The following is a 22,816-nucleotide window of genomic DNA, read 5'->3' as shown; positions in this document are numbered from 1 at the left end:
ATAGAACTCAACAACACTATCAACCAACAGGAGCTAGTCAATACTTACAGAATCCTCCAACTAACAACGGTAGAATATCTTTTGTTTCCAAGTGCTCACAGAACATATGTAAGATAGACCATATTCTCAGCTATACAACAAACCTCAACACATTAAAAAAATTGAAAGCATACAAAATGTATTCTCCTACAGCAATGGACTCACACTAGAAATCAATAACAGAGAGATAATAGAAAAATCTCTAAACACTTGGCAAAAAACCCAAAAACATACTCCAAAATAATCCATGGGTCAAAGAGGGAGTCTTATGAGAAATTAAAAAAAAATTCAAACTGAATGAAAGTGAAAACACAACATATCAAAATTTGTGGGATACAGCTAAAGTAATGCCAAGAGGACAATTTATAGCACAAAATGCATATATTAAAAACAAGGAAAGGTTTCAAGTCAATAATTTAAACTCCTACCTTAAGAATCTAGAAAAAGAAGAGCAAAATAAACCTAAAGCAAGCAGAAGGAAGGGAATAATAAAGAAAATAGCTGAAATCAATGCAAGATAAAGTCACAACAAAATTTCACTACAATGCTTACCAGAATGGCTAAAAAAAAAAAAAAAAAAAAAACCACTAAATGCTGAAGAAGATTCAGAGAAACTTGATCACTCATATTTACTGGTGGGAATGCAAAATGGTACAGCCACCCTGAAAAAAATAGTTGGGCAGGTTGTTAAAAAACTAAATAGGGAACTGCCATATCACCTAGCAATTACACCCTTGGACATTTATGCTGGAGAAATAAAAACATTAATGGAAAAACCTGTGTGTAAATGTTTATGGCAGCAGTGTTCATAATAGTTAAAAACTGGAAACACCTCAGATGTCTCTCAACAGGTAAACATCCATACCATAAAATCCAACTCAGCAATAGCAAAGAAGAGATTAATGATAAAAACAACCTAGATGACTCTCCAGAGAATTAGGCTGAGTGAGAAAAGCCAGCCCCGAAAGGTTACAAACCGTATGGCTCTTTTTATGTAACATTCTTGAAATGGCAAAATTATAAAAATGGAGAACAGATTAGTGGTTGCCAGAGATTGAGGCGATGGGAACAGGTGGGAAGTGGGCATGGCTATTAAAGGTCATATGAGGGGTTCTTGAAATGATGGGAGGGTTCTGTAGCTTTGTCAATATTCTGGTTGTGATATTGCACTGTATTTCTGCAAGACGTTACCACTGGAGAAAATGATAAATGGTGTATCAGATCTCTTTGTATTATTTCTTTTCTTCCATTTTTTCTTTTCCTTTCTTTCTTTTATTCATCAAGAGACAGGGTCTTGCTCTGTTGCTCAGGCTGGAGGGAAGTGGCACCATCCTAGCTCATTGCAACCTTGAACTCCTGAGCTCAACCTGTACTCCCACCTAACCTCTGAGTAGCTAGGACTACTGGTATGCATCAGCATGCCTGGCTAATTTTTTAATTTTATTTTTTGTAGAGATGGGGACTTGCTATGGGGACTTGCTGTGTTGCCCAGACTGGTCTCCAACTCCTGGACTCAAGCAATCCTCCTGCCTTGGCCTCCCAAAGGGCTGAGATTACAGGTATGAGCCACCATGCCTGGCCTTTTTGTATTTCTTATAACTGCATGTGAATCAACAATTATTTCTAAATAAGAGGTTTAATTAAAATAGGTATGACCTCTTTGCTGATGAAGTTTATAATAGACTGGAGGAGACAGGCATTAATTAAACCTCTACACAAACATATTTAGAAATTCAATGATAAGAATGCTTCAAAGAAGAGGTGTATAGTACCAGGAGAACATATGCTAGATGGAGTGATCACATGATTTATTGCTCAAAATGAGATACTATTGAGAGTGAAAGGGGGTGCTACTAGTAATTACACTGGGGAAATTAACCTAAACCGGGATATGCAGTCGCCTTAATAATAGGGGAGGGGAATGCGTCCTGACTCATTCCGTGGGGCTAAGGGAGGCTCCTCGAGGAAGGTGGAGATAGACTGAGGACCAGAAGGAAGATAACAGTGAGTCAGGCAAGCATGGAGGAGAAGAGCCATACAGGCAGAAGTCCCATGCCAGAGGGCGCCCGGACCTGTGGAAAGAGGAGTTTGGAGTTGGAGCTGCTCACGGATTCTGCCGGCCTCCCGGGGTTGAGAAGCCCCTGTGTGATTTCCAGCAGGAAAGCCCTCATCAGGCCTCTGGCTCTGATTCCTGTGACCTGGCCGCTCTCTCTCTTCTGCTGCCCTGACAGGGGTGTTCCATCAAAGACCATGTGTTTGTTTTGAGGCTATATTTAGTTTCCTCTTTGCTTTCTCTGCCACGCTTGAACAACTTCCCACGGATGCTGGCTCTCTTAGGTCCACTGTGGTGCTGCCGATTCTGACTCATGAATGGGTGAACGGGTCGGGGCCGTGACACCCTGAGGGAGTGGTCACAGACGTGTCCAGGATACATCTCCCTCTCCATCCTCCAGCTGCTTGAAGTGGCCTCGGACCATCCCTGAAGGTTTTTCTCATTCCTTTGCCCAGTCCCAGGCTTCTTCTGATCTGCAGCCCCATCTTTACTTGGCTGTTCCTGCTCCTCTGGGGAGCTCCTTCTTTCTCTTGGTTTCTCTACCCTGGTTCTTCTTTCTTGCTGTTAGGAATGGCCCCTGACGCATCATTTGCCTTGCATGGTGGGTTTAACTCTCTAAGCATCAGAGTCTCAGCCGGTAGAATAGAGATTCTGACCCGGGTGCTGGGATTCTCCAGGACTCTGGGAAGATTAAATGGGGGAGCTGGACACATATTCACCTCTCGTTCAGAGCTGTAGCATTGAAGCCAGCCATCAAGGAAATTTATATGAGGTTATTTGCTCTTGAAGTCTAATCTCGCCTGGGGAAATTAAAAAGGTTTGCCCTCTCATGAAGGAAATCCCACATCATTGAGCCAAGTAAGATACTTCTTTTGGGGGCATGGTGGAGTTAGGGATGGGTGGTAAAAGAGGGTCAAATAATTATTTATTAAGTCTTTATTATGTACCAGGCACTATTCAAACATTCTGTTATTGGATCTTCAAAAAACTCCTTGGGAGAGGGAAAATTGACATCTTCACTTTACAGATGGGGAAACTGATGCTCAGAGGGGTTAGACACCTTCCCCCTGGTAACACAGCTGGTAAGGCAGAACTAGGATTTGAACTCCACTCTTTTTGAATCCAGAATCTTTGTGTTTGACCCCTAGGCTCTACAGTCTCCCTGGATACCATGTGTCATTTCTACTCCCTGAAAACACATCTGTCTGCATTTTCTCTTTTCTCCCCAACATACCTACCACTACCACCTAGGCACCTCTACTCTTTCTCCTTCTCTCATCCCTCCCTCTTCTTCCTTTTGCTTTAACCAGTTTTCCCCCGAGTTCTATCTTCTTCTCTGTTATGCAAGCCTTAACCTGCCACTGGCATCCTGGGGGAGAGGTCAGTTCTGCTTGGGTCTCACTATCATTGCTGCCTGGAGTTGCCCATGGTTGTCTAAACTCTTTGTTAGGCTTGGTGAAGCAAGTTGGTGGTGCCTTTTTAAATGCAAATATTGTACTCCTGGGGAAGGGTACATTGAGGCATCAACATTTAGATATGAATTATGATATGCTTCGTTGTCTATGAACTTTGATGGGGGAGCACAGAATAAAGACTGTGAACAGGAAAGGGAGGTTGGGTGCAACAGACTCTCTTTCAGCATATACTGGCTTCTAGAAATCAGAACTGTAGCCTGCTTGGGTCAGGAAGATGCCAAATCGAAGGGGATGAAATGTGTAACCATATTGATGGCAACTAAAACAACACGTCCATGCCTTCTTTGATGTAACTCTTTAAAGTTTGCTTAATGTTTCCTTATAAACTGCCTCCTTTAATCCTCAAGCCCAGTTATAACCCTATTGCAACAATGAGACTTGTTACAACCTCCCAAGTAACACCGGTGGAGCCAGGACTAGACTTTAAATCCTCTTCTATCTTCATATTCACCTCTTCTAGATAACCTCTTGCTTTTTATTAAGGATATTCTAACTAAATTGCCCAAACTTTCTTTCTGTCTTCTATACAAGTTCCTTCTTTCCATTACTCTTTCATTCAGTTGACAAGCATTTATTGAGGATCTGCCATTAGGTTAAGCTTTTACATACATTCTTTTCTCAAAACCACATTATGGGGAAGATATTAAAATAGTTTCTCTTAGTATGGGAAAATGGAGTAATGTATCTCTCTCTGCCTAATTGACCAATAGGTCTCCCATTGTGAACCTCTGAAGGCCATTACCATATTAGTATCAAGGCCATGCTTCCCATAGCCAGCAATGGAGTGTACCAGGGATACCAGGCAGGCCCATTCCTGGGGGACAGGGGACTTTTCCAATAGTGACTTTGACTCAGAAGGAGACTCCTGGGATAGTGAATGACTTTGACTCAAGAACTTTCCATCAGCTTTGCCAAACTTTCTTAGAGCTTCCTGGAAATCCATGGTAATTCAAGAGCCCTGCTGTACAAGGCAAACTTTTCTCTAAGAAATGTGGCTTTGCATTGTGAATCATTAGGGAGAAGAATAAAATGAAAACCTATTTTCCTGCAAAACTTCTTTTCCAACTACATACACCTCATTCGATTGATGCTCTCCTTTTCTTTTGGAGATATGACTAGAAGGAAAATGTCAACAAAGTTGCTGATGACTTTCAGCAGCTTAATGAGTATGTATGTTCTTTCCCAGAGCTTGTTAAGTTTCCATTGCTGACTTTTCTTCTTTAGCCCAAACTTGCTACTTGAACACAGGCCTGGAATTCACCAACCATAATTTTCTTTTCTTTAGAAGGTAAATGGCATGTCACCAACTAAATCACCAACCTCTTTTTAAATTGTAAGGAGCGTTGCGGAAGCCATGTGCCCAATGAGGACCGGCTACCAGCATTAGTCCTAGTGATATGTTCCTGGGTGGCAAGATAAAGGACACAGCAGGAAGAACACTGACTTCAGAACCAAATAGACCTAAATATAAATATTACCTGGTGCATGCTATGGGACGTAGATCAGGAAGACAGTGTAGACCACTGTGTGAGAGCTGTCTGCCTGGATCAGACAGATCCTTTAGTTGGGGTCAGTCACAAGCTATGCAATCCAACCTCTTTCACTCAAAGTTTCCTCATCTGTAAAATGGGGACAAAGTACTAGCCTCCACAGGACTGTTCGGGAGAGTAAGAACATTTGTAGCCAAATTTATCTAGCACTTAATCTTTGCCAGACCTTGTTCCAAGTACTTTATGCCATTAATACATTTAATCTTAATTGTGACCCCATATGTTAAGTATTATCACCATCTCCATTTACAGATGAGGAATTGAAGTATATAGAGACATTCAGTGATTTATTGAAGGTCACACAACTGGTAGTTGGTAGGGTTGAAATTTGAACATAGGCAATTTTTCTCTAAGTATGGACTCTCAGTCACTCCAGTAGAATGCTGGTGGGTCCTTACCATATTTCTAGGCAAGAGTTAGTGCACTGCATAAATTATAATTCATCATTATCTTTTACATTCTCTCTCCTAACATCACTGCTTCACCTGTATGTATTTGTTTCTTAATCTACTGATTGGAACCAAGAAATGACTTTGAATAAAATGAAGCAATGGCTATAGAAGACATATTGCCTGACTTAAAGGAAGTCCTTACTAAATGTCAGTTTTCAGGTAGCTATTTTCTGCTCTCCCCTTCATTCTGCTGCCTTTTTCTCTTTCTCTTCCATTTTTTCTTCATCATAAAGTATTTGGTGCCTTGTGGACAGGATTCTTAATGTTACTTCATATACCTGTAACCATTGGGTAGATGGTCATCCCTCCCCTATTCTCCCCTTCTTCACGGGAGAAGGGTTTCCCTGGTTAAGCATCCAGTTCCACATAGGTGTTGTTTGAAATGCTACCTAGTCAGGATTTTGTTTTGTTTGGTCTTCTACAAGAAGTTCAAGATGAAAGCAAATAGGGTCCCTTTCTTTCTCTAAGAATTTTTTTTTTTTTTTTTTTTTTTTTTTTTTTTTTTTTTTTTTTTTTTTTTTTTTTTTTTTTTTTTTTTTTTTGGTGCTGGGTGTAGTAGACATTTACCTTGCTTCATCCTGTGGCTGCTCAACATCTGAACTCCCTTCCCTGTGTGTTGGAGAATTTCCCATCTCAGGAGGCAGATCCGCTTCCCCGTTGCATCTCTAGGGTAGGGGCTAGTGATCCAGGCTTGGCCAATTGATGCTAGTGATACAAAAAAGCAAGCAGCAGGTTAGCTGGTGACAATGGAGGTGGCAGCAACATTCAGCATTCAATTCTTGTGGTGCTAGTTAGAGATGTAGCATCTAGGCTTAGTGATCCTTATAGGACCAGTTCTGTAGTATAATTTCAGGTGTCATTCTGCCTGAAGAACCCTTGAATCTAGCTTTCCAGACCTCCCAGCAATTCTGGGAGTTACTCAATATCATTTTCATAAGAAAATTTTCTTTCTTTTTTTTTTTTATAGACAGAGTCTCACTCTGTCACTCAGGCTGGAGTGCAGTGGTGCAATCTTGGCTCATTGCAGCCTCCACTTCCCAGGTTCAAGCAATTCTCCTGCCTCAGCCTCCTGAGTAGCTAGGATTATAGGCGCCCACCACCATGCCTGGCTAATTTTTTTGTATTTTTAGTAAAGACTGGGTTTTGCCATGTTGTCCAGGCTGGTCTGGAACTTCTGACCTCAAGTGATCTGCCCTCTTTGGCCTCCCAAAGTGCTGGGATTACAGGCATGAGTCATCATGCCCAGCTGCTTCTTATAAGATAATTTTCTGCTTCAAACAGAATTGTTTTCTGTTGCTTACAATAAGAACATTGATACCATGCAATAAGGTGTGGTGGAGATTAGTATCAATCAAGTCCTAGAGCTTTTGCCTCTTTAGAAAGTTGACACATGCTAAAAAGAACAGGTGGTTAGTAGCTGCAGCAGAGTTATTATTTACATTCATCTGTTTTGTTTTTTATTGCACATTTATTGAGGGTCATCCCTATGCCAGGCATTGGGCCAGATGCTGAGCATACAGTATTGAGCAAAACAGATACTTGCTGGACACACAGTGGTAGGAAGTCCTAATTGCACTGATCATCTGTTTGGTTTTGTCTGAATTTCAGTTTTGTTTCACAATCATTTGCCTCGGAGAAATTTGGAGAGTTACAATGTAGACTGTTGTTTGATGTTAATCAATTAATTAATTTTCTATTTAGTTCTAAAAAAAATGTTAAGTGGCTTATCAAAAAATACACAGATATAGTAAGATCAAAGAGTATCAAACAATAAAAACGAAGAGCATTTAGTAAAAAGGGAGCAGAGAATACAAATCTTGTCTGAAGACCTTTAGAACAAATTAACTTGGTACTCAGTGTGACTGTTGAGACAAGAAGACGACAAAGTGAGAAGACAGAGCCAGTTAAAAGAGCCTTTAAGAAAGGATGTCAGTTTCACAGGAGAAACCCACGTTTTAAGATAAATTTGCTTTTGGGTCCTCATGTAAGAGGTGCTGAACATTTTATAAAATATGGAAATAAGGCTGGGCACGGTGGCTCATGCCTGTAATCTAACACTTTGGAAGGTGGAGGCGGGTGGATCATCTGAGGTCAGGAGTTTGAGACCAGCCTGGCCAACATGGGGAAACCCTGCCTCTACTAAAAGAATACAAAAATTAGTGGGGCATAGTGGTGTGCATCTGTAATCTCAGCTACTCAGGTGGCTGAGGCAGAATTGCTCGAACCCAGGATCGGAAGTTGCAGTGAGCTGAGATCACACCACTGCATTCCAGCCTGGGTGACAGAGTGAGACTCCTTCTCAAAAAAAAAAAAATATATATGGAAATAGGCATCATTTTAATTCTTCTCTATCTGTGCCTGCTGGGAGTGCTGATGGCAAAATATCTATTAGATTATTGAGGTACTGGAAGGGTAAGGGTGTGTGTGTGTGTATGATGTCAGGGAGAAGCAGCACAGTTTCCCAAAGTGTTCTTTCACTGTGATGGTTAAAAAAAACCTGAAAGAAAACTTCTTTGGATGACATTTAGTGTAATCTCATGGATAACTTACAGTGTACAGTTTGCTTTCTCCAGTTGTTTTTAACAGGAACAGAAGTCCTGGTGGGAAAATGTATTCTCAGTGGGCATTTGTTGCTGTCCCTATGGGGACTGTGTGAGGGCTAATCCTCACTCTCAACCTGCCTTTCCCAGCTGAAGTAGGTATTATGTCAGCAAGGGAAATGGAAGCTCCTTCTAATCTTAGTCCTCTCTTTTAAATTCCAGATTGGTATGGGACAGCTCCTATCTTATAGGAAGACAAATAATTTTAGGATGACATGATGATGGTGATAATAATGATATAATAACAAGTACTATGAGGTTGTGGAGGCAAGCTTCATGGAAGAGGATTCTTCCATGAAGAAGGCTTCTTCCCATGAAGCCCATTCCATATTGAAAACTGTGGCAGAGGACACATTCCAGGCTTAAGAAATACAGTAAGAACGTTCATGGAGGTGGGGCAAGTAAGTGGAGATTTGGATGCCATTCTAAGAAATTTGGATTTTATAAATAATGGTAGGTTGTTGAAATTTTGAGGAGGGCAATTCATGATATAATCTTCCTTATGTTTTAAGAGGCTATTTCTGTCAACAGTGTGGAGCTGTGTTGTTTAAAACAGTAGCCACCAGTCACATGTGGTTATGAAATGTGGTAGTGAAAAAATGTGGGTGGTCTGAACTGAAATGTGCTGTAAGTATAAAATACACATTGGATTTTGAAGACTTGGTACAAAAATATGTAAAAATACCTCAATAATTTTTATGTTGATTGTAAGTTGAAATTATTTTTGATAACTTCAGTTCAATAAATATATTATGAAAGTTAATTTCACTGGTTTCTTTTTATTTCAATAAAGCCACTGCAATAAAGCTATTACATTTCTATTTGAAGGTGCTGGTGTGGAGGCTGGTTAGGAGAAGGAAAGAACTGAAGATCAGGAGAAGAGAGGAAGCTATTGCAAAACCTTAGGCAAGAGATGTTGAGGGTCGGATCTAAGGGAGTGACTATGGGAATGAACAGGAGAGGACTGGTAAAGAAGGCTTTTCAAAATAGGATGGGACAAAAGTTTTTATGGATGTCGGGATCCAAAAGAGGGAGTCAAGCTTGCAAGTTAAGTGTCTAGTCTAGTTGACTACGAAGATGTTGGGGTGATGGTTTTTGTTTTGTTGCATATGGGTTTCAAGGTGAACACATACACATACGAAGCAATGAGGAAGTCAGGTGTGAAGCTCAAGAGAGGATGTGGTGAAGTTGTAGATGCAGGAGTCAACACCAGGAGGTGGTAGTTGAAGGACAGGAATGGGCCTGATCACTGGGCTCATTCAGACAGGGAGAAAGGGAGAACAGAATGAGAGCCAAGGACGGAGAATTGGGGGAATGATGGAGGTTGGGGCTCAGAATTTAAGATGTGGATAAAAGAAGACAAGCTTGACTGAGGCTGGCCAGGGAGGACCCAGGAGATCCTGGTACCATGTGGACCAAAGGAGATCTTTACAGATGGGACAAGTTTACAAATGCAGAAAGAAGAGGTTGTCGAGTGGTGCTGTCAGGTGTGTTGTTGGGGTAGGCCTTTGACAGTCACCTAAAGGCAGATGTAAATTGCAAAAAGTCCAGGAGTGAGGAAGAAGATACTGTTGGAACAGGTGAGAACTATTGGTGAAGTGTGGGCACCAGAGAAGGCTAATGGGGACTGGGAAGCAGGGGGTTGGAGGCAGTTGGGTGGGGAGAGGGCAGGGGCAGCCCGGGGCTGAAGGCAAGGATTTTCAGGCAAAGGGAGAAGGAGGGAGAGACTGAGGGTCGAAGGAGAAGATTATAATTGATAGAGCAAGACCAAGAAAACGAACTGGTGCAGGAGGCATGTGAAAATGTCACACTTGGAGAGTCTTTCCTTTTTCGTTTTCAAACATGCTTTTTAGTACATCTCCTCAAGCCCATCCCAAGGATCCAACCTTCCCTGGGTTTCATCCGGGCAGGGCCTCCTTCAGACAAGAGAGAGGGAGGGAAGCCCCTCTCAGAGCGTCTGCCTCTTTTGCACCCAACTGCTCCTGCTCGGAGGCTGAAGGAAGCTGCGGGGACTGGACGGCGCACCTTCCAGTGCACACAGGGCTTGGGAGACTGCACTCTTCCTGGCTGTGTGAGCCTCGGGTTCGCCCAGACCTCCTATACTGTGGCACCTCTACCCAGAGCCTGAAGAGCAGAGCAGCGCCGCATCCCTCCTGAACCCCGAGCTTCGGCTCGGGCTGCAGCGCCCGGCCTCCTCCAGCAGGGGCGCTGGGAACCCGCGGATGGCCAGCTCTCGTTCAGTGCCTGGTCCTGAGCCTACCTGGGCTTGCAGCGCTGGAACTTTTCTTGGGACTGCCCGCATCGCTCAGTCTTTGGAAACCCACGGATGCCAGGACCCGCCCCATTCTGGGCCGGACGTTGTCGCTGGCATCGTTCTTCGGCTCAGCTTCCCCCGTTGCTAATTGCTATTTTGGCACTGGGTGGAAAAGCAAGTTCACGAGGGTGGGGCCTCCCGGGAATCGCTGGATATTTTTCCTCTGCCAGCTTAGATTCTCAGGCTGCTCTTCTGCTTCCTCCATCCCTCTTGGTTCTTACCTGGAGCTCTTCCACCTCCTCTTCTCTCTCCCTCTTCCTTTTGCACCATTCTCTCGCCCCTTTTCTCCTTCGCCTCGTCTTTCCTCTCTTCTCCCTCTTTTTCCCCTCTATTTTCTCCTTTATTCTGTCCTTTCACCTTTCTTCCCCTTCCGCGCGTTCCCCTCCCTCTCTTTCCACTTTAACCATCTCCTAGAGAGCAAGAAGAACTCTTCATCTACTCCGGAAGGGTAGAGCGGGGCTGAAGCCTCCTCCCTCTGGCCTGCCCCTTTCTTAATAGCTCCTCCTCCAGCTCCTCTGGTTTCCGACTTTTCAACCCCTAGAAATCCCGGGGGCTTCTCGGAGGCGGCGGGCTACACTACATGTCCCGGGGCCTATAGCTCGAGATCGTCTTTGGGTTTAGCTCACTTCCCTCCAGCCCACCCAAAGTCTCCGTCTTCCTCCGGTTACAAAGGGTCTCAGCTGCACCAAGCGCGCAGGCTACACTCCTGCAGCGGGGAACTGGAGACCAGATAATCCCACGCGGCGCCGCCCGGAGTACCCTCTAACTGGCGGTCGACACTTTGAAACAATTGAGCCAGTTCAGAAACTGATTGAGGTGAGGGCACGACCTCGAAATCCCAGGCAGGAAAATGAGGTCTGGATCCTCTGAGAGCAGACATCTCAACTACTCTCTTGCCCCACCTCTGGCCAGGAGGTCCGGGCAAGGAGAGTCCTTCAACCGAGGAGAACCGGCAAGTCCCCGATGCCGCTGGGGCCTTCCGCCTCTCTTCCCTCACCCCCTAGGAGGCTTTATCAGGTTCTAATTGCTAGTGGTGGGGGCCGTGGGTGCTCAGGACGCCAAGAGGAGGCGGCTGCCGAGAGAGGCCTGCCTAGTTGTCAGTATTGCCTCTGACCACTCGCAGGCTCATAGAAATGCAAACACAGCCCGTGCGTGATCCGCGCGCGCCCAAAGCCCGAGCGCACACCCCCGGTCCCCGCCCCACTTGCCATCGCTCACACTAACACGCACACATGCTCTTGCAAATGCGCACGCACTGAACCTCGCGCCCCCTCACGGAACCTCGCGCCCCCTCACACCCAGCCGCGCTCCTGGCCCATCTCAGCCAAGTGCCCCCACCCAGCGACGCCCGGTCTGCCCGCCGACCCCTCGGCGAACCCCTCGCCTTACGCCCGCCAGCCTTCGCGTACGCACGCGCACGCACGCATTCCCTGTGCCCCCGCGCGGGGGCGCAGGCCTGGGGTGGCGGGGAGCCGGCCGGGCCAGGGAGCCGCTAGAGGAGTCCGGGTGCATCCCGCGCTTGCCTTCCGTGCGCAGCCTCCCTGCGCGGAGGCACCTGGTTCCCTCTCGGCTCTAGAACGCTAACAGCTGGCGCAGAGCACTCAACTCCTCCTCCCTCTCCTCCGAGACCCCTATACCCTCCCCGCGCGCCATCTCCTGCCCCTCATAACAGGCTCGAAGAGTAAACCCCCAAACGCGTCCAGAAGCGGCTCCTAACTCTTCGCCGGCAGCACGCTGGAGGCTGGATTTCGGAGAGACTCGGGACTGGAGTCTAATTGCTGGCCTCTTCTGGATCCGGCTTGATTTTCATATTTTAAGAAGATTGTCTTATTACCTTTGAATACTCCTTTTTACGAAATTTCTGGAGGAGCTCAGTGGGGAAGGCTGGGGGGAGTCTGATTTTAAGAAAGCAAGCACCGAAGGGGCAATTATTAATTTTACTCGTGTTTGGAATCCCCCTCTGGACGAGAGAGCGGGCGAACGCGAGCGAGGAGGAAAGACTGGAGAGGACCGGCGAGGCGCACCAGCCGGAGCCACCTCCTTCCTGGCCGCCCCCTCCCCACTCCCCCTACACACGCTCGCTCGCTCGCCGGCGCGCGCACACCCCCCGCGCCGGACCCGCACCTCGGCGGGCGCCACACACTCGGCAGCCCGAGCCGCGGTAGCCGCAGCGGGATGGAGGCGGCGCGTACGGAGCGCCCCGCTGGCTGGCCGGGGGCGCCGCTTGTCAGGACCGGGCTCCTACTCCTGTCGACGTGGGTTCTGGCCGGCGCCGAGATCACTTGGGACGCGACAGGCGGTCCAGGGCGCCCGGCGGCCCCGGCTTCGCGGCGACCGGCGTTGTCTCCACTCTCGCCGCGGGCAGTGGCCAGCCAGTGGCCGGAGGAGCTGGCGACGGCGCGGAGAGCCGCCGTGCTGGGGCGCCGGGCCGGACCAGAGCTGCTGGTCCAGCAGGGCGGCGGCAGCGGCGGTGAGATGCAGGTGGAAGCCGGAGGGACATCGCCTGCAGACGAGCGGCGGGGACGGGGCATCCCAGCTCCTGGCAAGCTTGGCGGCGCGAGGAGGAGTCGCCGGGCTCAGCCCCCCAGCGCCCCGGAGCGCGGGGATACCCGGGCTACTGCTCCGGCCGATAGTTCCAGAGGAAGCCGTCCTCTGGCCAAGGGTTCCCGGGAGGAGGTGAAGGCGCCGCGGGCTGGGGGCTTGGCGGCTGAAGAGCTCCGGCTGCCCAGCACCTCCTTCGCGCTGACGGGGGACTCGGCCCACAACCAAGCCATGGTGCACTGGTCGGGACACAACAGCAGCGTGAGTACCCACCCGGCGGCGGGTCTGCCTATTTCCTGACACCGAAGGGGAATGGTCGGGGGTGGGGGCGGGAGCGGGAGCGGGAGCGAGGGGCAGATAGTTGCTTGGGGGTCGAGGCGGGGGACATCTCGACTTTTGGAGAGAACAGGTTTGTCCGGTTCCCCCCACGCCCCCAACAGGTTAACGGAGTTTGTTGTTACGCTGTATGCGTTTGTTTACTGGAGACCCTAGAATTCGGGCCGCCGGGAAGAGAGAGGAAGGGGCTTCCTACAGATGAGTCGGGGAGGGATCTGTGTCCACTTTCTCCCATACTTGGCTCGGAGGGTCAGGTTTCTGTTTGCGGGGTGCTTGAATTCTTGGATGAGGGCAAGGGCTCACTTGGGGCGGGAGGCGCTGAACGGACCGATTCCTGCGACTGGGTGGGCTCCCCACTTCCCCGCATCCCCGCTCCCGTCACGCGAAAGGGAACCCGGGAGGCCACTCGGACTCCCGACCTCCGGCTCGCCTCGGCGTCTCTGCTCTCCGCTCCGGGCGCGGCGTCCGCCAGCCCAGGAGGGAGGCTCGGCCAAGTCGGCCCCAAGCCTTGGCCTTCAGGTAACCCCGGTTCCTCCTTCAAAGCCCAGGGAGCGGCCCTGGAAAGCCATAGCGGAGGCCGTAAAAAAAAGTTTAAAGCGTGAAGCGAAATTCCACACCCATCCAACGCCCATGCCACAGCGCTCGCCGTCACGCACGCACAGGCACACGGAAGTCGCTGAGCAGAAAACTCTCGCCTCCGCCACTGCGTCCTGCGCCACCAACGGCTCCCTGAGCGGAGTTGGGTCCCTGAGCTTCCCGCACACCTCTCCGCCCGCTTTTCCCCGCCACCGGGTTCTCCTGGACACGGATGTACCGAGAGGTGGCGCCGTTGAGCCCGCTCTGACCGATTCGGGCGTTCGGGACTGGGCGCCCGACTGAGCACGGCGCCTGCCCGGCAGCTGCGGCGGCCTGCAGCGCGTGCCCGGAGGGGCTCCGCCCACCACACACACACCTTGCCGGCACCCAGCGCTGTGCAGCCAAGCAAAGAAAAGGCGGGGGACAGGTTCCCACCATCTTCCCCATTTCCCTCCCTCCCGCGGTCGCGACTTCAGCCAGATTTGCCAAATTCTTTCCTCTTCCCTGGCTCTACGGTTTAGATCAGAACCTGGCGTTGAGTAGAGTGCAGGCTCCAGACGGAGGATGACGGGTGTCTGTACACGCAGCCTTGGGGAATTGATTTCATAGGAACTCACCCCGCAACCTGCCGTTTTGTATTTCACTTCATGACTGGTGTTTGAAAATATTTCTCTGGGAAATTTTTGCCTTATTTTAACAGAGCCTGGGGTGTCCAGGATTGAGTATTGAATAAGAGGGAAGCGAGGGGTCTGCAGAAGGCAACACATAAGCAATACCAAAGAGCAGATTTCTTGGTTTTTAATGATGCACGGTGCAGGCAGCCCTGCCTGGGTAACTGATGCTGGGCTCAAAGGACCGGTGGAGTCCAGCTCCGGAGGGGCGCGGTGGTGGGCTTCATCTGCCTTGGATGAAGACCCCCGCAGCCTCGGGCTGACAGCTCTGACGAGAGGGGTGGACAACGTGCGCCTTTGGAAGGCTGGGTGATTGAAGACCTCCAAGTCCCTTCCAAGAGAACTTGGAAGTGTGCGCTAGCGGGGAGATTCTCTGACAGCTGGGGTAGTGAATCCCAACTTCATTGTAGTTTGATAATCAGTGAGAGAGAGAGAGAGAGAGAGAGAGAGAGGAGAGAGAGAGAGAGTGTGTGTGTGTGTGTGTGTGTGTTGGGGTTCTTGCTGAGGAGGATGGATAGGATGCGTGGAAGTAAATATGTCCTAGGAAGAGGAGGATGTGATGTCCTCACATCTGTGGCTTTACTTCTGCCACATTAGGACAATATAAATTCACCCTCCCTGAAGAGATTTTCTGTGTCTCTGCTTTTATTTTAAGGATTATTTTTGAGTATTTACAAAGCCTCTGAAGATGAGACTTTAGAGAAAATGCTTCCTGCAAATAGCAGTTAACTGTGCATGGCCTTCTTTGCTCATCTTCAAAGCAGTTGTGAAGCAGAAGAGGTGAGGGGCAAGTCTGGCCTGTGCTCCCTGGGAGATGATTCTTCAGTCAAACGATGGCCAAGGGGCTTGGGTTCTGGACCAGTTGGGCTTGGAGTTCTTAGTGCTACAGCAATGAGATTGGAGCAATCTATGAACAGCCCTCAGGGACTTACTGGTTGTGCTCTTGGCCAGCCTTACTGCCCATCCGCAGGTGGATGTAGGGCCACACATTGTCCTCTCTCTCCAATCTAGGGAAGAACTGCCTCTTTAGCCCCCTAGGCTGGACCTGCCTCTTTTGATTACATTTTGTAGGCAGTACCAGAGAGACATCCTTGATTATCAGGTCTGTGAGTCTCTTTAAGGAAGTTAGAGAAACATACTCACACGGCCCTGTCTTTGAGACTTTAAGGAAAATCTCCTTGAGAATCACTGGGAAACCAGTTTCAGCAACATTTACCCAGTTGGTTTTTCTCCTGTCCCCCTTTCCTGATGGCAGGAAAAGAAGGTGTTGTTAAAAAAAAAAAAAGCCAGGGTGAAGAGTGATGGGGATGAGGATGCTTTGGGAGGGTTCCTTCATCATTGGTTTCAAAGTGGAGGGAGATGTTGATAAAACAGAGAACATGGGGCCTAGCTCCGGGCTCTTTTGACATGGAAAGAGAATTTTATCTTTTCTTCTGGCTTCTAGAATATTAGACATGTCCTTCTTCAGGAGGCCACCAGTTTAACTTTTAACACAATGAGGGTTTCCTTGCTCTTCTTCCAAGTGCCTCTGACAAACATGATTACTTGATATGAGTCCCTTTTGGGGAGCATTTTCAGTAACCCTATGTAATTGAAATTGGAACTCCATTCTGACTGATTTTATGGTCAGGGATGTAGGGTGGGACTTGGAGAAGGGCCTTCAGCCCCCCTCATTGGTCCAGTATGTGCCCCAGGTGGTTGAGGGTGCAGGAGGAGACCCTTGTCCAGGGCTTGGAGTGGGTATTTGCCTTGGTCCAAGGACAGAGAGAGATGGCTTTGGGGCCAAAGAAGTGCAGCTGGCCTTGGGCAAAGGGATCAGGACGGCTTGGGGTCTGGGCATTACCTCTGGCCATGTTGCCTGCCAGGTACTCTGGGTGGAAAGTGAGTGGACTTGGCCCTGAAACTTTTACTCTGGAGGAGCCATTTGCCATTTTTTCTCTCCAGTTTTCTCCAGCTGGGATCCTGGTGACTAATGGGTTAGAGAGTGTTTCACAAACACCCAGAGGGAGCCCAGTCCCCATGGCTTACAGAGAAACAGAAAAACACATTATTCTGTCCTTTTACTTCGAATGAAAGAAGAAGCTTCCCTGCTTGCTCATTGAGTTGGCAAATGGCTCTGGAGAGTGGAAAGTTGTGAAGGCACAGTCCACTTCTCCACACTCCCTCCTCCTTGGGTTAACCCTTCATGGGCCCCCCCATTCCTGGTGCTAAGGTGAAAACATTGCATCTGCCCTAACATTGGTCCTGATTTTCTTCCAGCAGCTCACTTGCAGTGGCAGCGATTTGCCGGCTGCTGCCCCTGCAGTGTGTCTGCTTGGAATACTTGCCAGGTGGTTTTCAGTTAATGTGCCCAACACTGCATTTTGGTAAACAGAAATAGGACGGTTCTGATATTTCTAGGTCCTCCCAGATCACCCTGCCCCGAGCACACTAGTAGGTGTAACACACAGATTCTCCCAGGCAGGATCTCCTACCCTTAACTAATTTAGCTGGACTGTGTTCTAAAATATTTACTCCTAATGTGCAAAATAGTGACAGATTTGATCAGATTAATTGTATTTCACTCACTGGAGTATCTAACTGTGGCTCCCAAACAGATTTTTCAAATAGCTTTTGGCTGGATTGCCTTGCCTTCATCGTCCCTGCTCACAGTTCCTGTGTCACAATATCTTAATGCATTCTGCCTTCTCAGAGGCTTAATAAAGAAGGCTGCCACAGGAGCCATTCTTCAGGGGTTTGCCAAAAAAATCTGTTTTTAATTAATATTACAAGGGGAAACAATCTCAGTTAAGATGTAGCTGGGAAATGCATGGGGACATAATGGCACTAATTGCTCCTGGTCATCGTTGGTCTGAGGGGCAGTGGGGAGAGGAGGAGCTGGGCACAGGCTGTTTGTCTGCTCTGTGATTTCTCTGATGGCTGGATTACAGGGTGTGATTTCCATCTCAGATCCTGCAGTGATTTCCAAGGTGAGCAGAAGTTGCAGACTCCTTAATTGAGAGGCCTGATTTAGTGATAACAAAAATGCAGTGGCTGGAACTTGCTTTGTAGCTGGCAAAGAAGGAATGCCGGGAAGTGACTTCTCCAGTGGTGTTGGATTTAAGGGAAGGGGAGTTGGTGGCTCCAATGGCAGGAAGGCTCAGTGGACAGAAGAGAAAATTGCTTTTTCCTTGGGCTGTGTAAATCTATTGTCAGTGGAGGAATCCTGGAACTGGATGATCTGTGGGCCCTGAATCATCTCATAAGGAGCAGAGAGGTGTGACAAAGCAGACACTCTGTGATAGGAAGATTTGGCTGGAGACCAGTGGTTTATCCAAGGCTAGGTACAGATTGGCTAAGTCACTTGAGGCTTGTGGCTTGACCTGTTGATTTCCCACTTTCTGCTTTCTTCTGGCCTCTTGGCTGGCTTGAGACACTTCTCTTATAGAGGAAAAAATGTCAAAGGATTATTCTGCAATAAATTTGGGGGAGAAAAGAGGCCTTGTGGAGGAGGAAGTGGGAAATACGGAATGTGAGTGCCTGGTGGGTCACTAGGCAGTTCTGCTAAGCAGAACTGGCTCTGTGGAATAGATCGAATTTGGCTAACCAAGTTTATTCTCCCCGTGTTGTGGGTAACTGAGGAAAGGCTCTGGATAGGGCTCTGACTTTGTTGGTAGTCCGTGGAGATGAGGGAGCTTTGTCTTACATGTGGTTAGCACTTGATAATATTTGATGAAGTAAATGAGACAGTCTCAAGTCTCATCAAGCAGAAGCTATTAAGGAATTAGAAATTGTTGTTGCCTGGGATAGCAATGATTTCAGAACTTGACTGCTACTATAACCAGGAGTGTTTCTTCCAGTGCATCTACATTCTAGCTTGAGGACCTTTGGTTTCTTGAATTCAAATCGAGAGTCCATTAGCCTGGCATTCAAGGCTATGTATGTCCTGAGTCTACTTCTCAAACTTTGGATTTGACTCTTCCCTGATGGACTCCTGCATTCTGGAGAAGGCCCTTCTCTGATACATCCCACCCTGCATCCCTGACTGTAAAATCAGTCAGAATGGAGTTCACTGTCCCAAGCACCTTGAGGTCTCTTCCACTTGGGGTACCCTTCTTTCTTGATGAAAGGGCACCTATTATTCATAGCTCAATTCACCTTTCAGCCTCAGTGGCTCTATGAAACTTTCCTTAGAAGCATGTATTTCTTTTTTCCCTTACTTGTTTATAGAATTTATAGAATACACTACACATTTGATTATATTTAGCTTAGTACTTACTTTAGTCTTACATTATTTAGTGGATGTTTTGAGGGTAAGAGATAAAATAATTAAAACATCACCCACTCTCTCCCATTAACATCAAGCCTCATGAGTTCTGTTCTTCTCATCCATGCCTGGCAGCATGTGCCATAGGGAGTACATATCTCACTAATACTGAACTCACCTGGGGAATTGGATGGTGCCTTAGCTGCAGGATAAGGGGAGAGGAAAGAAGACCATTTTGCCCCAAGATGACTAACAGGTTAACGCTGTCTGTTAATAACACTGAGTTTATACAACTGGTATATTATTTAATATATGAATGTTAACATAAGATTCAGAGGGATCTCTGCCCTAGTTAGTAAGAGGATAGAAATAAGGACTAGTTAACAGTCCTGGCTTCTCATGCACTTCAGAGATCAGATGGACACTCCTATAAAATGTTCACCCATTTTCTGAGTGTTTCCTCTGTATGTGGGATTGTCCTAGAAACTGTGGGGTTGGTAGAAGTATGATAGAGGGGAGAAAATAACCAGTGTTAATGGGGACCTCTTGTGAGTCACCTTCTTATTTGAGTTAGTGAGTAAATCAAGTCTGGTTACATCACAACGAGGAACAATTTTACTCATTTATTTTGATCAGCATAGTTTGGGTTTAATTATTTATGGAAATGCTGTTCTTTATAGTACACTAATAAATGTGCTATAGTAAATTTTGAAAAAATAATGGAATCTAAGAACCTCAGGATTGCACAAATTGCTTTCTGCTCTTGAGTGCATGTGAGGAAGCAGAGGAAGCCATCCCTACTTGATTCAGATGAGAGGGACCTGCAGCAGAGTGGGGCCAGCAGGGCTATTGGTCAGTAAAACTGTGCCCTTGGCTAAGTAGGGGACTGTTAGTTGGCACACACTGGAAAGAGAAAAAACCTTGTTTAGGGGAAAACCTGGAAATAAAGCTATGTAGGATAATCAAGGATCCTATTAGGTGTGGGATTATTTATTAAGGGTAATGGTGCAGCTTGTGCGAATTCATATTTGTATAGAGATTTCATCCTGAATGCAACCCTCTTCCAGATTTGTTGAGAACGGATAGACTGGGAACATGAAACAAGTCACATACTAAATAAGATCATGGATCCTGCAGCCGGGTGCCTGGGTTCAAGTCTTGCTCCTCTTTCTTAATGCTGTGTGAGACTGGGCAAGTTGTTACCCTCTCTGCTGTTTCTTCATCTGAAAAAGAGGGGTGATGATATAGTATGTCTCACTTTGGGCTGTTGTAAGAATTAAGTGAGACTGTACAGGGCAGAGTGCTTAAAAGAAGTGCCTGGCCCATTTGTAGCAAGCCCTCAAGATACTTTTAGTTTAGTTGTTATTTTTATGTCTGGAAGGGGCCTTCCCTTAAGTTTCAGATGGAAATGTTGAAGGAGAAGAAGGAAGCACTTGCTCAAAGTTTCCCAGTGAGCTGATGGCAAGGCCTTGGCTAGAACCCAGTTCTCATCAAGATGCTCATTTCAGCCACCTCCCGTAGTTCATGTCCTTAGCCAGACGAGTCTTTGCCATGTCTATCTTTTGTGTAGTGCTAAAGTCGACATTGGAAAGGATCTAGAAGTGAGAGACTGGGGACCTGGATTCTTGAAATTCATACTCAGAATTTGTAATAGAAACAGAATCATATTAGTTAGATAGATAAGAGTATTTAGATTCAAAGATTACACTAACAAGCTATGAATAAGTTTAACATTTCAGGGCTATTACTGCATGGATAATTAAGGAATTCAGAAAGATGAAGAGTAGCTTCTCTCAGATTGTGTATCCATGATTACAACTCACAGCTAATCAAGGGAGATTTCTGGAGGGAAGTGAGTAAAGTGTGTAGCTTCTAAAACATTGGAGAACACTGAGTTGCTGGGGCTGGTTGGCAAGCAGAGCCCATTGTGACAAAGACTCATCTATGCCAGAGTTATAGGCTAGACCTTGATGTTCCATTTTTCCTCTCCTCTTCTGTATTTGTGCCTCGTGTAAAATGGGCACATCACATGGATTGGAGCTTTCTGTAGAATTTCTGCAGCCTGTTTCCCAGAATTATCACACTGGTACAATCCACTAATTACTTCGTGGTGATCTATACCCTTTGAGTTGCCGGCTTGATTTCCCTTTTTGCCTTTACCCTATGTACCAAGAATGGAACCTGACAGCCCTATGTAGACACTAGAGGGAGTGTTGCTCTGGGAAAGAAGTGAAAATAAATAGGATGAAATAAAGAAACAATGCTCTACCAGGAATTGTTCTGAAGGAGAGAAGATGAGAAGTAGCCTGTAAGTGAATCATGTAGGGGTTGTATGATGACTCATCAGTTGGCAGCAGGGCAGTTTTCAGTCCTGAGGGGCTGATCATTTAGCCTCTTCCTGCAGAAAAAAGGGGAGTAGATACAAACACGTTCATTCAGCAGTTAGATACTCAGCCAATTAATGACTGAACCAACACTCTACAAATAGATTCAGCTGTAAGTGATGCTTAGGCTGGGTTCTCCCGTCTCTTCTGTATTCCCTCCCTTTTTGCCTCCTTGCTCTCTTGTATCTGGTGGTTAGTCAGTACATGCTTATTGAATTAAACGGAATAAATACTAGCTTAAATTCTTAAAAGTGCCTGGGTAAAGAACAAGTGTCTTGGGGATGGAGAAGTGTCTGGCCTGCTGTTGCTGGCCTGGGGACTGCACTCTGGGACATTGCAGCTGCCTCTCACAGGCTCTCAGGTCCCACATGCCTGACTTATCCTCCCAAAAGCCTTTTTGACATCTATGCTGAGGTAGGCAGTTTCTCATTCAAATGGTTAGAATCAGGTTAAAGATTACACTGCTGCATAAGAAATAAACTTTTTCTTTTAAAAACCTGTTCTCAGTGGGAGATGAAGAACAATTACTGAATTGAACATTTTTTTTCAAGACTGGAAAAATAGCTCAAGCTGACATATCTGAATGTGATTACACATAGTGGGGGAATTTGTCTACAATTAGGGTTTTGAGACAATTAAGCTGGTGAGACAGAGAAACTTGTTTTCCAGAGTGGTGGTGGAACAGGAGGGTATCCTTAGAGGTGAAAGAGTTGCTTATCTCAACTGTGTTGCCTTCCGTGTTATTCATGCTTGAAAGCAAACTTTTGTTTGAAAGATTTCTCAAAACTCTCGTGAGAAGGTCCTTAAGCAACAGCAACCTTGAACAAGTCTCTAAGCCTTAGTTTTGCTGGCTATAAAATGATAATACCATACTTGCAGGATTGTTGTGAATCTTAGAGATGATGCCCATAAAGGGCCTAGCATAACAGGCTATTTTAACATAAGAGTGTTCATTTTTGTAATCTCAGCACTTTGGGAGGGCAAGGCGGGCAGATCACTTGAGGTCAGGAGTTTGAGACCGGCCTGGCCAACATGGTGAAAACTCCGTCTCTATTGAAAAAAAAAAAATACAAAAATTAACTGGGCGTTGTGGCACATACCTTTAATCCTAGCTACTCTGGAGGCTGGGTCAGGAGAATCTCTTGAATCCAGGAGGCAGAGGTTGAATGAACCAAGATGGTGCCACTGTACTTCAGCCTGAGTGACCAGAGAGAGACTTCATCTTAAAAAAAAAAAGAATGTTAATTCTAATTTGGAGATCTGTTGGTACTCTACCCATATTGCCCCGGTATTCCTTTGCTTTGCATGCTGGCCTGATTTCCAACCACCAGCACCAGGGACTGTTTGCTCAACAGCTTTCCCTGGCCACTGTAGCTTACTTTGATCACACAAGGCACACACTGGAAGAGTGAAGGAATTAATGCCTGCGAGGGAGCAGGGAGCAGCCACCTACCAATGATTGGTGGGAGTTGATGGATAAATATCCAGCCTTTTTGACCACTGGGATTGGCTAACTTTGAGACATGTTTCCTTCACGGTCTCCCAGAGCTCACAGTGGGATTAAGTCCCAGTTTTAAAT

General features: G+C 46.8%; 1 protein-coding gene across 1 annotated transcript in view; it reads left to right on the top strand.

Moving 5' to 3' along the window:
• Positions 1-11,954: 11,954 nt before the first annotated feature.
• SORCS3 (sortilin related VPS10 domain containing receptor 3) overlaps positions 11,955-22,816 on the top strand; it is a 609,576-nt gene continuing 598,714 nt past the window's right edge. Inside the window, exon 1 of the mRNA XM_017500803.2 lies at positions 11,955-13,285. Within this exon, the coding sequence (XP_017356292.1) occupies positions 12,659-13,285 (627 nt within the window). The 5' untranslated portion in view covers positions 11,955-12,658. The remainder of the gene's footprint in view (positions 13,286-22,816) is intronic.

Source organism: Cebus imitator, unplaced genomic scaffold (genome assembly GCF_001604975.1).
Source record: "Cebus imitator isolate Cc_AM_T3 unplaced genomic scaffold, Cebus_imitator-1.0 Scaffold271, whole genome shotgun sequence".
Taxonomy (NCBI): Eukaryota; Metazoa; Chordata; class Mammalia; order Primates; family Cebidae; genus Cebus; species Cebus imitator.
This window is presented reverse-complemented; position numbering and strand designations above follow the sequence as displayed.